The 18,932-nt window shown below is 41.5% G+C and overlaps 1 protein-coding gene across 1 annotated transcript; it reads right to left on the bottom strand.

Annotated features, from left to right (window-relative positions):
- Positions 1-34: 34 nt before the first annotated feature.
- On the bottom strand, positions 35-4,344 carry LOC121561325 (carcinoembryonic antigen-related cell adhesion molecule 5). Its single transcript, XM_045216771.1, has 6 exons — positions 4,332-4,344; positions 3,899-4,171; positions 3,396-3,659; positions 2,885-3,169; positions 599-883; positions 35-365 (listed from the first exon to the last, which is right to left on the bottom strand). Exons 2-6 carry the CDS (start codon positions 3,990-3,992, stop codon positions 58-60), a joined length of 1,236 nt encoding a protein of 411 aa, XP_045072706.1. The 5' UTR covers positions 3,993-4,171; positions 4,332-4,344; the 3' UTR covers positions 35-57.
- Positions 4,345-18,932: the final 14,588 nt, after the last annotated feature.

Consider the following 18,932-nt stretch of genomic DNA (forward strand, 5'->3'; position numbering starts at 1 on the left):
TTCCATCATTGATCTCACTGTCTGCTATTTGACCTCATCCCTTTTGTCTTTTTCTCACTATTCTTTCTCTTTCTCTTGCAATCCCATAAAAACAGACTTACCTAACACGGTCAATTGTATAGCATTACTTGTCTCTGAGTGTTTTAAGCCATTGATTTTCTGAAGACCTTCACAGGTATATAGACCATTCTTTGCAGGACTGATTCTGTACTCAGGCTCTGTTTTCCAGTAGAACAACTTCCCACTGTTATAAAAAGCATACTCAATCCCTTTTCCTCCCTGTATGTCACATCTGAGTGTGACAGTCTCTCCACTGAATATCTGAGGCCAGTTGGGTTGGAGGGTCAGAACAGCCACAGGTCTATCTGTACAGACACACCACAGACAATAAATACAATCACACAACTTAGAATGTAAAATAATGTTGATCAGCATTCATCACAATATGACCATATCATAAGTTGCCATTTCTGAACATACAGTATTCAGTCTGAGCTGTCTGACTTACAAAGATCTAGTCATCAGAATACTGACATATACAGTGATGTCTACACACACACAGATACACACACACACACACACACACACAATTCCTCACCAATCACAGTGATATTGACAGGATCACTGATGATTGATGATATGGATCTGGACTGGATCTCTCCCTGACACCAGTAGAGGCCCTGGTCAGACACAGCAGCTCTACTGATGGTGAAAGTGGCTCCTGTTGTAGTGTGTCTGTCAGACTGGCGCACTACTTTCTTAGTGTTGTCTTTGTACCATGTATAGCTCCAGGCATTGTCATACCTCACTGAACACGTCAGAGTTACTGTCTCTCCAGTGTACACAGGGTTTGGATTTATGGTCAGTGTAGCTTTGGGCAGGGCTGTGAGAAAAGAGCATAATTTAAAGATCTGGATACATGCTTAGCAATATCCAAAGATTTAGTTGTTGTTGGAACGTTTTCATACTATAAAAGTCCATTATGGGTGTATGTTGACTTGATTTGGTGTGAATTAAAAATATGATTCAGTTTTTTTCCTAGAAATGTTGTTTAAAAAAAGACTTTCACTGAATAACTATTCATTTATACAGTTGAAGTCAGAAGTTTACATACACTTAGGTTGGAGTCATTAAAACTCGTTTTTCAACCACTACACACATTTCTTGTTAACAAACTATAGTTTTGGCAAGTCGGTTAGGACATCTACTTTGTGCATGACACAAGTAGTTTCTCCAACAATTGTTTACAGACAGATCATTTCACTTATAATTCACTGTATCACAATTCCAGTGGGTCAGAAGTTTACATACACTAAGTTGACTGTGCCTTTAAACAGCATGGAAAATTCGAGAAAATTATGTCAAGGTAGGCTAATTGACATCATTTGAGTCAATTTGAGGTGTACCTGTGGATGTATTTCTTAGGCCTACCTTCAAACCCAGTGCCTCGTTGCTTGACATCATGGGAAAATCAAAAGAAATCAGCCAAGCCCTCAGAAAAAAAATTGTAGACCTCAACAAGTCTGGTTCATCCTTGGGAGCAATTTCCAAACGCCTGAAGGTACCACGTTCATCTGTACAAACAATAGTATAAACACCATAGGACCATGCTGCCGTCATACCGCTCAGGAAGGAGACGCGTTCGGTCTCCTAGAGATTAACGTACTTTGGTGCGAAAAGTGCAAATCAATCCCAGAATAACAGCAAAGGACCTTGTGAAGATGCTGGAAGAAACAGGTACAAAAGCATCTATATCCACAGTAAAACAAGTAAAATTTCGACATAACCTGAAAGGCCGCTCAGCAAGGAAGAAGCCACTGCTCCTAAACCGCCATAAAAAAGCCAGACTACGGTTTGCATCTGCACATAGGGACAAAGATCATACTTTTTGGAGAAATGTCCTCAGGTCTGATGAAACAGAAATAGAACTGTTTGGCCATAATGACCATTGTTATGTTTGGAGGAAAAATGGGGCTCTTGCAAGCCGAAGAACACCATCCCAACCTTGAAGCATGGGGGTGGCAGCATCATGCTGTGGGCGTGCTTTACTGCAGGAGGGACTGGTGCACTTCACAAAATAGATGGCATCATGAGGAAGGAAAAATATGTGGATATATTGAAGCAACATCTCAAGACATCAATCAGGAAGTTAAAGCTTGGTCGCAAATGGGTCTTCCAAATGGACAATGACCCCAAGCATACTTCCAAAGTTGTAGCAAAATGGCTTAAGGATAACGAAGTCAAGTTTCCCACGGGGGGCCAGTATGAAAATGTATGCACTCACTAACTGTAAGTCGCTCTGGATAAGAGCGTCTGCTAAATGACTAAAATGTAAATGTAAATGTATTGGAGTGGCCATCACAAAGCCCTGACCTCAATCCTATAGAACATTTGTGGGCAGAACTGAAAAAGCGTGTGCGAGCAAGGAGGCCTGCAAACCGGACTCCGTTACACCAACTCTGTCAGGAGGAATGGGCCAAAATTCACCCAACTTATAGTGGGAAGCTATTGGAAGGCTACCCAAAACGTTTGACCCAAGTTAAAGAATTTAAAGGCAATGCTACCAAATACTAATTGAGTGTATGTAAACTTCTGACCCACTGGGAATGTGATGAAAGTAATAAAATCTGAAATAAATAATTTTCTCTACTATTATTCTGACATTTCACATTCTTAAAATAAAGTGGTGATCCTAACTGACCTAAAACAGGGAATTTTTACTAAGATTAAATGTCAGAAATTGTGAAAAACTGAGTTTAAATGTATTTGGCGAAGGTGTACGTAAAGTTTCGACTTCAACTGTACATGGATCATATCTACATGATTTACTCAATATAAATAGTGTCCATTTGTTTGATAAAAAACACAAAACAAAGTAACTCACCTTTCACAGTGATAGTGACAGGATCACTGATGATTGATGATATGGATCTGGACTGGATCTCTCCCTGACACCAGTAGAGGCCCTGGTCAGACTCAGCAGCTCTACTGATGGTGAAGGTGGCTCCTGTTGTAGTGTGTCTGTCAGACTGGGGCACTACTTTCTTAGTTTTGTCTTTGTACCATGTATAGCTCCAGTCACTGTCAGACCCCACTGAACACGTCAGAGTTACTATCTCTCCAGTGTATGCAGGGTTTGGATTTACGGTCAGTGTAGTTTCAGGCAGAGCTAAGAAAACAGATAGCAGAATATCAAAACATCTGGATACATGCTTGGCCATTTTAAATTATTTAGCTGTTGCAGTTAAGTTTTGATAAAAGCTGATTTTAGGGGTATGTTCACTCTATTCAGTTTCAATTTACAGTGTATACTGTATATATGTAATTAGATGAACCCTCATTGGCTCAGATTTTTGAATGTCCAGATAGTTATTGAAGATAAATAATTAGCTCACCAGTGACGCTGATGTGGCGAGATGAGCTGAGATATGACTTCTGGGGCCGTCTTGTCCTTGTCCCCTCACACTGGTACTGACCAGCCTGGTCAGAGAGAAAGATGGTGGTGGTTTTACTGGTGTGACTGGAAAGCCGTTCTTTATTTATTAACCAGTGGTACGTCCAGTCTGTGTAGTCTGATATGTCACACTGCAGCTTGACTGTGTCTCCGGAGTACAGTGGTTCCTGGGTAGTGAGTATCTTCACTGAGGCTGTAGGCAGAGCTGAGGAAACAGTTAAATGAAGACAAATGCAATTAGTGCACCAATCAGTTAAAAGTATGCTCTTACCCCATATTTCTTCAATTATCAAATGAAATGAGGAAGAATTAATGGAGGAATCTGAACAGCAATGGTAGGCTGACATTTTTTTAACGACAAAATAGCATCCTTAAAATGGGGCCAAATGTCAAGTGGTTATGGGCATGGAGGCACTGATGTGAATGAGAGATAAGATGACGTACCTTTCACCGTCAGTCTGACTTCATCACTCCACTCAGAATGCTTCTTCTGATCAATATGTGTACCGAAACACCTGTAGTCACCACTGTCTGACATCTTAACCTCACTGATCTCATATTCATGCTTCTTACTGAGGAAATCTACAACATCCTTGCGCCATGTGTATTTCCAGTCAGTGACTTCTCCTCTCTTTATGTTACATCTGAGAGTAACAGACTCTCCACTGAATATCTGTGAGGATTTGGGGTGTATGGTCAGATCAGCCTTTGCCTGTCCTGCTCAAAATAAAACCAGCATGATAAAATTGCTTTACAAATGTTATTTTGAGACACTCAAAACACAAAATATGTCTATCCAAAAGCAGCTTTAAACATCACAAAGAAATATAATGAAGCATTAAGAGATGAAGGCTTGATCAAGTGTACAAATATCTACCATCATCATCTTCAGAGTGACCAGAGTAGATGTGTGTACTCAGCACTACAACTAAGAAAGTCACATTGCTCCAATATTAGTTTTGAAATAAATAACAACATTCCATATTCATGTTACTGTTTACCAAATCCATCATGTGCTTTATTTTAAAGATGCAATCTGCGTTTTCTACATAGATTTCTACACTACTAAATGAATCACAGCAATTCAAGTCTTATTCCATCATAACCCAAAATATATGTTTATTTTATGACAATTATTGTGAACAATGTAGATGAATGAATTTCCTTAGCCCCTTCCCTCAGCCGTATACCACAACAAGTGACAGGTTGGCCATTTTAAGGTAGTTTGAATTACAGACTGCAGCTATAAATGGCCACTGACTTCCCATGTTCTGCACACAGTGAGAGTACAGAGACCAAAAACACCAAAACACCACTCATTCATCTCTTAACACAGTTTACTATAACTGTAGCGAAGGAACCCTCAACCATTTACAATAATCACAACTTGATACTACAACACATACAACAAATATTGCATTTTGTATTCATTGTCATTGACAGCACATTTTGCAAGCACTGAGTTAGCGTCAATCTTTAATTCCTGAGTGATGACCTGGCTAAATGCACACCACCACACTAACCATGTCTGCATGGCATCATCTCTATAAGCTCAGGTTCTCACCGTGATGCAACATCAATGTAGTATGGTCACAGTCTTACTCCATATCTACACCATATTTTGCTGCAATTTCCTTTTAGTGCCGTTTACTAATGTTTTCTCAATAAGGGATACAAAAAAACAAAGATAAAGCTTGAAACTGTCTTTATTTCCATGAATGTCTTATTCCTTTTTACCTTAAGGGCTTAGTAAATCAGGTAATTAGTGTTCACACACACACACACTAACTCAGTACTTACCTAGTAGCAAACAGAGCAAGGTGCTCTCCATTCTGTCCCCACAGACAAGTGACTTTCTCTAGAACTATGGTCCTTCTGACAAACCCCTCTACTTCCTATATGATGACAGTCTGCTTAGATCACACCTCTTCACAGTCACACAGAAAAACTGAGAGAGAAAGATTCAAGAGGAATGTAAAAAGTCTGAGAAAAAAGAGTAGCGGTTTATAGTCTATTCATATTATATTAGATAGATAGATAGATTGATAGATAGATAGATAGATAGATAGATAGATAGATAGATAGATAGATAGATAGATAGATAGATAGATAGATAGATAGATAGATAGATAGATAGATAGATAGATAGATAGATAGATAGATAGATAGATAGATAGATAGATAGATAGATAGATAGATAGATAGATAGATAGATAGATAGATAGATAGATAGATAGATAGATAGATAGATAGATAGATAGATAGATAGATAGATATATAGATACAGTGGGGAGAACAAGTATTTGATACACTGCCGATTTTGCAGGTTTTCCTAATTACAAAGCATGTAGAGGTCTGTAATTTTTATCATAAGTACACTTCAACTGTGAGAGATAGAATCTAAAACAAAAATCCAGAAAATCATATTGTATGATTTTTAAGTAATTTATTTGCATTTTATTGCATGACATAAGTATTTGATCACCTACCAACCAGAAAGAATTCCGGCTCTCACAGACCTGTTAGTTTTTCTTTAAGAAGCCCTCCTGTTCTCCACTCATTACCTGTATTAACTGCACCTGTTTGAACTCGTTACCTGTATAAAAGACACCTGTCCACACACTCAATCAAACAGACTCCAACCTCTCCACAATGGCCAAGACCAGAGAGCTGTGTAAGGACATCAGGGATAAAATTGTAGACCTGCACAAGGCTGGGATGGGCTACAGGACAATAGGCAAGTAGCTTGGTGAGAAGGCAACAACTGTTGGCGCAATTATTAGAAAATGGAAGAAGTTCAAGATGACGGTCAATCACCCTCGGTCTGGGGCTCCATGCAAGATCTCACCTCTTGGGGCATCAATGATCATGAGGAAGGTGAGGGATCAGCCCAGATCTACACGGCAGGACCTGGTCAATGACCTGAAGAGAGCTGGGACCACAGTCTCAAAGAAAACCGTTAGTAACACACCATGCCGTCATGGATTAAAATCCTGCAGCGCATGCAAGGTCCCCCTGCTCAAGACAGCGCATGTCCAGGCCCGTCTGAAGTTTGCCAATGACCATCTGGATGATCCAGAGGAGGAATGGGAGAAGGTCATGTGGTCTGATGAGACAAAAATAGAGCTTTTTGGTCTAAACTACACTCGCCGTGTTTGGAGGAAGAAGAAGGATGAGTACAACCCCAAGAACACCATCCCAACCGTGAAGCATGGAGGTGGAAACATCATTCTTTGGGGATGCTTTTCTGCAAAGGGGACAGGACGACTGCACCGTATTGAGGGGAGGATGGATGGGGCCATGTATCGCGAGATCTTGGCCAACAACCTCCTTCCCTCAGTAAGAGCATTGAAGATGGGTCGTGGCTGGGTCTTCCAGCATGACAACGACCCGAAACACACAGCCAGGGCAACTAAGGAGTGGCTCCGTAAGAAGCATCTCAAGGTCCTGGAGTGGCCTAGCCAGTCTCCAGACCTGAACCCAATAGAAAATCTTTGGAGGGGAGCTGAAAGTCCGTATTGCCCAGCGACAGCCCCGAAACCTGAAGGATCTGGAGAAGGTCTGTATGGAGGAGTGTGCCAAAATCCATGCTGCAGTGTGTGCAAACCTGGTCAAGACCTACAGGAAACGTATGATCTCTGTAATTGCAAAAAAAGGTTTCTGTACCAAATATTAAGTTCTGATTTTCTGATATATCAAATACTTATGTCATGCAATAAAATGCAAATTAATTACTTAAAATCATACAATGTGATTTTCTAGATTTTTGTTTTAGATTCCGTCTCTCACAAGTGTACCTATGATAAAAAATTACAGACATCTACATGCTTTGTAAGTAGGAAAACCTGCAAAATCGGCAGTGTATCAAATACCTGTTCTCCCCACTGTAGATTTTGCTTCAAATCATTACATTTGTTGTTGTAGAGTGTAGAGTGAGACACTCTGCGTGAAGAAACAAGGTAAACATCTGGGGTTTCTTATCGCCCCCTTCAGGACAGGCCTGTAACTACTCCACATCCTTGTGGATCACAATATAGAAACTAATATGGTCATTGGTCACATAGCAACAACATAACCCCTCAGTCTACTGGGTCTGCCCTCTTATTCCTTCCTCTCTCTATGTCATCATATTAGTACAGACATGGACCACTTCTGTATGGGTTCATATCAGTAGAAGTCAAATCTGAAAGTGGTTTAAGAAGACACAGCAATATGGTGTATAGAGATTTTGTTAAAAAGTGTTGCTTTACATAATAATAAATGTATAGGAATGTTCAAGATGTAAATGCATTGTTTCAACTCAGCAATACAGAGAGTAAAAGGAATATGTCCTTAAATTAAATTGCATTTCAAAGCAATACAATGTTGTGGGGAATCATCACTTTTTATTTGACAAATGAGAATTAATACAAAATACAAAATGCAACACAACCTCCATTGTCTTACGTCAGGTGGCGTCACTCCTATGCGACTCTCGTCAGGCAGAATCGTCGTGCTATCTGATGTAAGACAATGCACACCCTCTTTATTCAAGTTCAATAGTGGAACACTCATCTGGCTCCTTTAACAACTACTGAAGAAATAACATTTTATAAAAAACATATAGACATGGAAGTGGAAGGTATGGGAAATGTAAATGAAAATAAGCATTAATTGAGTTAAAAACAAACTATACATGTTCCAACATAACTGTTAAAGTTGTTATAGTAGATCGGCCAACCAAGTATAAACCCACCTTTAGTCCCAGAAAATATTCACATATAGCATATATGCACCTGCATGTAAAAAGCATGACATTATCTAAAATACAACATATTAAAAAAATACAACAAATTCTACTTTTAAACAAAACAGGCACTACACTCTTTTTCAATCAACAAACTGAAATCAAAGAGGGGTAAGTGTAATATTTCAAGAATATTAACAACAATCAACAATAACAAAGCATACAAGATCCCAAAAGCTGAAAACGTCAACTTGCTAAATCATAGCATTTAGTATTTGTAAAATGTCATTCAATGATATTTGACTCAGTAAACGCTATCATAAATCAATGGCAAGGCAATGGCAAAAACTTTAAAATCATAAAAATGGTCATTCAGCTTACAGTTCATACTGTAATGATCACACGGATGATTCGGTCTGTTCAATGATATCATCAGATCGTAACTCGTCTTGAGGAGATTTGGTTGTTGAACACATGCCTATAGGAATATAACGGACGGAGAGTAGCATTAGAGTTAAACTGATTCAACTGCTCGTTCAACTGCACAGCACTAAAATGTAATCCTTCAGAAGTAATGAAAATGTTAGTTTGCCTTTTCTGGGGGAAGAACATTTCCATAGAAGACATTTAACAGAAATAGCTGCCACTGGGCACTTTGTCTATTTACATTTGAAATGAACAATTTGAGTCAACATTACTTGATAACAGTAATACAAGAGCATGACATAAAGAAGGAGAATATCAAGCTGGATACGCTTCTTGTAGATACACACTGAAATAAAGTGGTCACCTTGAGCCCTGCAGCATTTCACCATCAGCATGATAGACACCAGTAGAAAGGGAGACACCACCAGTAGACCACACAGCAGCCTGGACAGCAGAGAGATGGAGACAACCGAACCTGGAGGGACTATCAAAACATATGTTTTACCATCAACACACACACACACACACACACACACACACACACACACACACACACACACACACACACACACACACACACACACACACACACACACACACACACACACACACACTGTTCTTCTCACCTCTCACAGTCACCCAGCTCTCTGGTGATTCTCCTTCATTAGATTTACACTTATAGAAGCCTTCATCTGACTTGGATACTGCAGGGATGGTCATCTCTCCTGTGGTCTCATTCCTGATGAGTACTCCATCTTTGTAGAAATCAACCTTGGGGTTTGGGTTTGTTTCCTGATATCTATTTGTACAGCGCAGAGTCACAGAGTCTCCCTCAGTCATGGGATAGGCAGGGCTCTCCAGGATCACAGCACCAGCTGTGTAACATAAGATATAAATAAAACTGTAAATCAGGAGTAATCACTCACAATATATTAACGTCTTATGAGCTTGCATTTTATATGAGATACATTCATTCAGTTTCAGAATTGAACATTTTAGCATACATTGAAATGTAAAAAAGGTTAGTGAATATTGTACAATAGACGTATGTCACGCCCTGACTCAGGGGACTCTTATATGTTGAGTCAGGGTGTGTATATTCTTTGTGCTGTTTTCTATGTTTTGATCTATTATGTGTAGATCTATGTTGGCCGGTGTGGTTCCCAATCAGAGGCAGCTGTAGCTCGTTGTCTCTGATTGGGGATCATACTTAGGCAGCCTATTGGCACTAGTGGGTTGTGGGATCTTGTTCCTTGTAAGGTATGTTGTGTGTGCTACTTTGGACTTCACGTTTCGTTTCGTTTATTGTTTTGTCGAGTGTTTATTGGTTTAATAAACATGTACGTATATCACGCTGCGCCTTGGTCTGTCCCGTCATTAAACGAACGTGACAACGTACCATCCACTGTGATGTTGACAGCATTACTGTACTCTCCTGATGCAGACTCACACCAGTACACTCCACTGTCCTTTTCAAGTGTGGACCTGATGGTACATGTGGACCCTGCTATTGATCCCCAGTTAGAGCCACACCCTGACTCCACTCCTCTCTCTCTGTATCTCTTCAGTCTCCATCCAGTAGAGTTCCCCTTCTCCTCACAGCTTAGTGAGAGAGACTTTGATGTAAAGTGTTGAGTTATGTTGGGTCATATTCTGAGAGACACTGAAGGATGCAGGTCTGACACATAGAGAAAGACTCAAACTTATAGTTATATATACACATGAGGATGACTTACAGTGGGGAAAAAAAGTATTTAGTCAGCCACCAATTGTGAAAGTTCTCCCACTTAAAAAGATGAGAGGCCTGTAATTTTCATCATAGGTACACATCAACTATGACAGACAAAATGAGAAAAAAAATTCCAGGAAATCACATTGTAGGATTTGTAATTAATTTATATTCAAATTATGGTGGAAAATAAGTATTTGGTCAATAACAAAAGTTTCTCAATACTTTGTTATATACCCTTTGTTGGCAATGACACAGGTCAAACGTTTTCTGTAAGTCTTCACAAGGTTTTCACACACTGTTGCTGGTATTTTGGCCCATTCCTCCATGCAGATCTCCTCTAGAGCAGTGATGTTTTGGGGCTGTCGCTGGGCAACACAGACTTTCAACTCCCTCCAAAGATTTTATATGGGGTTGAGATCTGGAGACTGGCTAGGCCACTCCAGGACCTTGAAATGCTTCTTACGAAGCCACTCCTTTGTTGCCCGGGCGGTGTGTTTGGGATCATTGTCATGCTGAAAGACCCAGCCACGTTTCATCTTCAATGCCCTTGCTGATGGAAGGAGGTTTTCACTCAAAATCTCACGATACATGGCCCCATTCATTCTTTCCTTTACACGGATCAGTCGTCCTGGTCCCTTTGCAGAAAAACAGCCCCAAAGCAAGATGTTTCCACCCCCATGCTTCACAGTAGGTATGGTTTTCTTTGGATGCAACTCAGCATTCTTTGTCCTCCAAACACGACGAGTTGAGTTTTTTACCAAAAAGTTATATTTTGGTTTCATCTGACCATATGACATTCTCCCAATCCTCTTCTGGATCATCCAAATGCACTCTAGCAAACTTCAGACGGGCCTGGACATGTACTGGCTTAAGCAGGGGGACACGTCTGGAACTGCAGGATTTGAGTCCCTGGCGGCGTAGTGTGTTACTGATGGTAGGCTTTGTTACTTTGGTCCCAACTCTCTGCAGGTCATTCACTAGGTCCCCCCGTGTGGTTCTGGGATTTTTGCTCACCGTTCTTGTGATCATTTTGACCCCACGGGGTGAGATCTTGCGTGCAGATCAACTGCGACCTGGCGACCTAGCTATCAGTGGTCTTGTATGTCTTCCATTTCCTAATAATTGCTCCCACAGTTGATTTCTTCAAACCAAGCTGCTTACCTATTGCAGATTCAGTCTTCCCAGCCTGGTGCAGGTCTACAATTTTGTTTCTGGTGTCCTTTGACAGCTTTTTGGTCTTGGCCATAGTGGAGTTTGGAGTGTGACTGTTTGAGGTTGTGGACAGGTGTCTTTTATACTGATAACAAGTTCAAACAGGTGCCATTAATACAGGTAACGAGTGGAGGACAGAGGAGCCTCTTAAAGAAGAAGTTACAGGTCTGTGAGAGCCAGAAATCTTGCTTGTTTGTAGGTGACCAAATACTTATTTTCCACCATAATTTGCGAATAAATTCATAAAAAATCCTACAATGTGATTTTCTGGAAAAAAAAATCTCAATTTGTCTGTCATAGTTGACGTGTACCTATGATGAAAATTACAGGCCTCTCTCATCTTTTTAAGTGGGAGAACTTGCACAATTGGTGGCTGACTAAATACTTTTTTCCCCCACTGTATTATTGATCTCTGTTTTAAAATGTTAAAATGCAATATACAGCATCCTATGTACATAAGTGGACATTATAAAACGCCATATTTTTTCTAATAAAACAATAGACAGTTTGGGTTGCAGTTTTATGCATGTTTTTTTGTAAAAACAAATATAATAGCCCACGAATTCTTGGTGTTTTTTTCAATATGGCCCTTTTGTTGATTGAGTTTGACACCCTGATGTAAAGCAACACTTTCTAACAAAATCTCTATGCACCATAGTGCTGTCAGTCGTCTGTAAACCACATTCAGATTTGACTTCTACTGATATGAACCCATACAGAAGTGGTCCATGTCTGTACTAATATGATGACATAGAGAGAAGAAGGAATAAGAGGGCAGACCCAGTAGACTGAGGGGTTATGTTGTTGCTATGTGACCAATGACCATATTAGCTTCAATATTGTGATCCACAGGAATGTGGAGTAGTTACAGTCCTGTCATGAAGGGGGCAATAAGAAACCCCAGATGTTTACCTTGTTTCTTCACGCAGAGTGTCTCACTCTACACTCTACAACAACAAATGTAATGATTTGAAGCAAAATGAAACTCTACACTTTAACCTGGAAATTCAGTTACCCAGTTACAGCTTTGAAACTCCTCCCAACTCTGGTCAGTTGTAATAAATTCCGCACAGCTCTTCCTCTGATGCACACACACACACACACAAACCACACAACACACACACACACACACACACAAAACACACACAATAAAACACGATACGGTACATGAACAATAACCCTTAGGCACATCACATAAACAGACAAATTGAAATACAACCATAAACAACACAATAACAAACATATCTATGTAGACAGTATCTAAGTAAACTTATTCCTCGTAATTGAGGGGGTGGCAGAAGATGTCCATTTCCATTGTGGAAAAACTGAGGTTAGCTATCTATCTATCTATCTATCTATCTATCTATCTATCTATCTATCTATCTATCTATCTATCTATCTATCTATCTATCTATCTATCTATATATATCTATCTATCTATCTATCTATCTATCTATCTATCTATCTATCTATCTATCTATCTATCTATCTATCTATCTATCTATCTATCTATCTATCTATCTATCTATCTATCTATCTATCTATCTATCTATCTATCTATCTATCTATCTATCTATCTATCTATCTATCTATCTATCTATCTATCTATCTATCTATCTATCTATCTATCTATCTATCTATCTGTGCATGGTGCAGCATAAAACAAACATCTGCACATTCTGATATAAAACCACAAGCTCTGATCTCATCAATTCAGGTCTCTAAGGAGCGAGTGTGAGACCATGTAGCCAACCATAAGGAGAAGTTGGTCAGAATATAAACACGCTATCAACTGCTACTATTTTTTCTCACAGTCTTTTGACATTTCTCTTGAATCTTTCTCTCTCTGTTTTTCTGTGTGACGGTGAAGAGGTGTGATCTAAGCAGACTGTAGAGTGGTTTGTCAGAAGGACTGTATTTGTATAGAACGTAACTTGTCTGTGGGGACAGAATGGAGCACACCTTGCTCTGTTTGCTACTATGTACAGCGCATTCGGAAAGTATTCAGACCCCTTGACTTTTTCACATTTTGTTACGTTACAGCCTTATTCTAAAATTGATTATATTGTTGTTTTTTCCTCATCAATACCCCATAATGACAAAGCAAAAACAGGTTTAGACACATAAAAAACTGAAATATCACATTTACATAAGTATTCAGACACTTTACTCAGTACTTTGTTGAATCACCTTTGGCAGCGATTACAGCCTAGAGTCTTCTTGGGTAAGACGCTACAAGCTTGGCACACCTGTATTTGGGGAGTTTCTCCCATTTTTTCTCTGCGGATCTTCTCAAGCTCTGTCAGGATGGATGGGGAGCTTCGCTGCACAGCTATTTTCAGGTCTCTCCAGATAAGTTTGATCGGGTTCAAGTCCGGGCTCTGGCTGGGCAACTCAAGGACATTCAGAGACTTGTCCTGAAGCCACTCCTGCGTTGTCTTGGTTGTGGGCTTAGGGTCGTTGTCCTGTTGGAAAGTGAACCTTCGCAGGTTTTCAACAAGGATCTCTCAGTACTTTTCTCCGATAATCTTTCACTCAATCCTGACTAGTCTCCCAGTCCCTGCCGCTGAAAAACATCCCCACAGCATGATGCTGCCACCACCATGCTTCGCCGTAGGGATGGTGCCACTTTTCCTCCAGACGTGACACTTGGCATTCAGGCCAAAAAGTTCAATCTTGGTTTCATCAGATCAGAGAATCTTGTTTCTCACGGTCTGAGAGTCTTTAGGTGCCTTTTGGCTAACTCTAAGCTGGCTGTCATGTGCCTTTTACTGAGGAGAGGCTTCCGTCTGGCCACTACCATAAAGGCCTGATTGTTGGAGTGCTGTCAGAGTGACCATTGGGTTCTTGGTCTCCTCCTGACCAAGGCTTTTGTCCCCGATTGCTCAGTTTGGCCGGGCGGCCAGCGCTAGGAAGAGTCGTGGTGGCTCCAAACTTATTCCATTTAAGAATGATGGAGGCCAAAGTGTTTTTGGGGACCTTCAATGCTGCAGAAATGTTTTGGTACCCTTCCACAGATCTGAGCCTCAACGCAATCCTGTCTTGGTGCTCTACGGACAATTCCTTCGACCTCATGGCTTGTTTTGCTCTGACATGCAGTGTCAACTCTGGGACCTTATATAGACAGGTGTGTGCCTTTCCAAATCATGTCCAATCAATTGAATTCCAACAAGTGGACTCCAATCAAGTTGTACAAACATCTCAAGGATAATCAATGGAAACAGGATGCTCCTGAGCTCAATTTCGAGTCTCATAGCAAAGGGTCTGAATACTTATGTAAATAAAGTATTAATGTTTATGTTTATTTTTAATACATTTGCAAAAATATCTAAACCTGTTTTCACTTTGTCATTATGGGGTATTGTGTGTAGATTGATGAGGATTATTATTTTTTCATCAATTTTAGAATAAATAAACTGTGTTAGTGTGTTTGTTTATGAACACTAATTACCTGATTTACTAAGCCTTTAAGAGAAAAAGGAATAAGACATTGTTTTTTGTCCCTTGTTGAGAAAACAGTGTAAAAGGATGTTGCCGCAAGTATGGTTAAGATGTGAAGTAAGAATGTGACCACCCTACATTGATGTTGCATCACGTTGAGAACCTGAGCTTATAGAGATGATGCCATGCAGACATGGTTAGTGTGGTGGTGTGCATTTAACCAGGTCATACCTCAGGAACTAAAGAGTGGTGTTAACTCAGTGGATGCAAAATGTGCTGTCAATGACAATGAATACAAAATGCAATATTTATTGGATGTGTTGTAGTATCAAGTTGTGTTTATTGTAAATGGTTGAGGGTTCCTTTGCTACAGTTATATTAAACTATGTTAAGAGATTAATTAGTGGTGATTTGGTGTTTTTGGTCTCTGTACTCTCTCTGTGTGCAGAACATGGGAAGTCAGTGGCCATTTAAAGCTGCAGTCCGTAATTCAAACTACCACAAAAAAGCTCACAATGCCACTTGTTGTAGTATACGGCTGAGGGATGGGTCTAAGGAAATTCATTCATCTACATTGTTTACAATAATTGTCATAGAATAACTGTATATTTTGGGTTATGATGGAATAAGACTTGAATTTCTGTAATTCATTTAGTAGTGTAGAAATATATGTAGGAAATGCAGATTGCACCTTTAAAATAAAGTACAGGATGGATTTGGTCATCAGTAACATGAATATGGCATGTTGTTATTTATTTCAAGCTAATATTGGAGCAATGTGACTTTTTTTGTTGTAGTGCTGAGTACACACATCTACTCTGGACACTCTGAAGATGATGATGGTAGATATCTGTACACTTGATCAAGCCTTCATCTCTTAATGCTTCATCATATTTCTTTGTTTGTGATTTTTAAAGCTGCTTTTGGATAGACATATTTTGTGTTTTGAGTGTCTCAAAATAACATGTGTAAAGCAATTGTATCATTCTAGTTTTTATTTTGTGCAGGACAGGCAAAGGCTGTTCTGACCATACACCCCAAATCTTCCCAGATTTTCAGTAGAGAGTCTGTCACTCTCAGATGTAACATACAGAGAGGAGATGTCACTGACTGGGAATACACATGGCGCAAGGATGTCATAGACTCCCTCAGTAAGAACCATGAATATGAGATCAGTGAGGTTAAGATTTCAGACAGTGGTGACTACTGGTGTCTGGGTACACATATTGATCAGAAGAAGCATTCTAAGTGGAGTGATGCAGTCAGATTGACGGTGACAGGTAAGGCATCTTATCTCTCGTTCAGAACAGTGCCTCCACTTGACATTGGGCCCCATTTTAAGGAGGCTATTTAGTCGTTTTAAAAAGGTCTGTCTACCATTGTTGTTCAGATTCCTCCATTAATTCATTCTCATTTCATGTAATAATTGAAGAAATATGGTGTACGGTACTAAGATAGTACTTTTTGTCATGACTTCCGCCGAAGTTGGTGCCTCTCCTTGTGCAGGAGGCTATCAGCGGTCGTCGTCACCGGCTTTCTAGCTGCCACTGATCTACGTTTCTTTTTCTATGTTTTTGTCTTGATTGTACACACCTGGTTCCCATCATGTTATGGTTATTTCCCTATTTAACCCTCTGCTTCCCTCATGGTTTTGTGCGTGATTGTTCTTTGTTTGGTGTTGTATAATGCTGTGAGCTGTTTTATTTCCCTGCATGGAAATTAGATTTGTTGTTTTCCTAGTAAAGTTAATTATTTACTCAGTTCTGTGTCCTGCGCTTGACTCCGTCCTACCGCTGCACACTGACACCTGACAGAATCACGCACCACCTATGGAGTCAGCAGGTGCACCCAGTCTTCCGGTACCGGTGGAGGAGCGCGTCCAGCAGCACAATCTGGGCACAGCAATGGATCGCGTGCTGCACACCATGGAGAGATGGGAGAGAGAGGGTTTTTCCACACCCCCATCAACTTCACCTCAACCCCCACCGCTGTCCACCCCTCCGTCACCTGGAACCAGTGGGATTCGTCTCTCGCTCCCGAAGGCCTATGATGGGACGGCTGCCGGGTGCCAGGGGTTCCTGCTCCAGGTGGAGCTCTACCTGGTGACCATCCACCCGGCTCCCATCGGGATACGAGAGAGTGTCTGCCCTCATCTCCTGTTTGTCGGGGAAAGTGCTGGAATGGGCCAACGCCGAATGGGGAGAGATAGACGTTGGTCCGTTACGAGGATTTCACCCGACGCTTCCGGGCGGTTTTCAATCATCCGCCTGAGGGGAGAGCGGCGGGGGAACGCTTGGTCCATCTCAGACAGGGGAAGAGGAGCGCACAGGAGTTCGCACTGGACTTCAGGACCTTGGCTGCCAGCGCGGGATGGAATGAGAGGGCCCTGATCGACCATTACCGGTGAAATCTACGGGAGGACATCCGTCGGGAGCTGGCCTGCAGGGACACCATCCTTAACCTCGACCAGCTGGTGGATTAATCCATCTGGCTGGATAACCTGTTGACCACCCGCGAACGCTCGGATTGGGGTCCGTCCGTTACATCCCCCAGCACTTCCGAGTCTATACCTATGGAGCTCGGAAGTGCTGCTCTTAGGGTGAAGGGTGGGGGTTTCCTGAGTTTCCTGAGTTTTCCCCGCATTCCAAGCATAAGGCGCTAGTAGATTCAGGCGCAGCTGGGAACTTTATTGACCGTGCATTTGCACTTAGATTAGGTATCCCTATTGTTCCTGTTGATGTGCCCTTCCCTGTACATGCCTTAGATAGTCGTCCTTTAGGATCGGGCCTGATTAGGGAGGTCACAGCTCACTAGGTATGATAACGCAGGAGGGTCATGAGGAGAGTATAAGTCTCCTCCTGATAGATTCTCCTGCGTTTCCTGTGGTGTTGGGGAATTCCTGGTTGGCCCATCATGACCCCACTATTTCGTGGCAACAGAGGGGTCTGAAGGGATGGTCACGTCAGTGCTCAGGGGGGTGTGTAGGTGTTTCCATAGGTGCAACTACATTGGAGAGTCCAAACCAGGTCTCCCCCATGCACATCCCCCCAGAATATGCCGATTTGGCTCTCGCCTTCTGTAAAAAAAGAAGGCGACTCAATTACCACCCCATCGACGGGGGGATTGTATGATAAATCTCCAGGTAGACGCAGCACTTCCCAGGGGTCACGTTTATCCTCTGTCACAGGAGGAGACGGCGGCTATGGAAACATATGTCTCCGAATCTCAAGGACAGGGATATATTCGGCCTTCCACTTCACCTGCCTCCTCAAGTTTGTTTTTTGTGAAGAAGAAGGATGGAGGTTTACGCCCGTGCATTGACTATCGGGGTTTCAATCAGATCACGGTGAAGTACAGTTACCCGTTGCCTCTCATAGCCAGTGTCACCGAGTCATTGCACGGGGCGCGCTTCTTCACAAAATTGGATCTCAGGAGCGCGTACAACCTGGTGCGTATCCGGGAGGGGGATGAGTGGAAGACTGCATTTAGTACCACCTCTGGGCACTATGAATACCTCGTCATGCCGTACGGGTTGACGAATGCTCCATCAGTCTTCCAATCCTTTGTAGACGAGATCTTCAGGGACCTGCACAGGCAGGGTGTAGTGGTGTATATAGATGACATTCTCATATACTCCGCAACACGTGCCGAGCATGTGTCCCTGGTACGCAAGGTGCTTGGTCGACTGTTGGAGCATGACCTGTACGTCAAGGCTGAGAAATGTCTGTTCTTCCAACAGTCCATCTCCTTCCTAGGGTACCGCCTGTCCGCGTCAGGGGTGGAGATGAAAAATTACCGCATTTCAGACGTGCGTAATTGGCCGACTCCAACCACGGTAAAGGAAGTGCAGCGGTTCTTAGGGTTTGCCAACTACTACCGGAGGTTTATCCAGGGCTTTGGTCAGGTAGCGGCTCCCATTACCTCCTTGCTGAAGGGGGGAC

This window comes from Coregonus clupeaformis, unplaced genomic scaffold (assembly GCF_020615455.1).
Source record: "Coregonus clupeaformis isolate EN_2021a unplaced genomic scaffold, ASM2061545v1 scaf0793, whole genome shotgun sequence".
Lineage (NCBI taxonomy): Eukaryota > Metazoa > Chordata > Actinopteri > Salmoniformes > Salmonidae > Coregonus > Coregonus clupeaformis.

Excerpts from the sequence above, each read along its gene's own strand:
- LOC121561325 (XM_045216771.1), bottom strand. The coding sequence starts at position 3,992 with ATGTCAGACAGTGGTGACTACAGGTGTTTCGGTACACATATTGATCAG. Across the intron at positions 3,170-3,395 it reads TCGCCACATCAGCGTCACTG|CTCTGCCTGAAACTACACTG; the intron begins GTGAGCTAATTA and ends CTGTTTTCTTAG. Across the intron at positions 884-2,884 it reads TGTCACTATCACTGTGAAAG|CCCTGCCCAAAGCTACACTG; the intron begins GTGAGTTACTTT and ends CTTTTCTCACAG.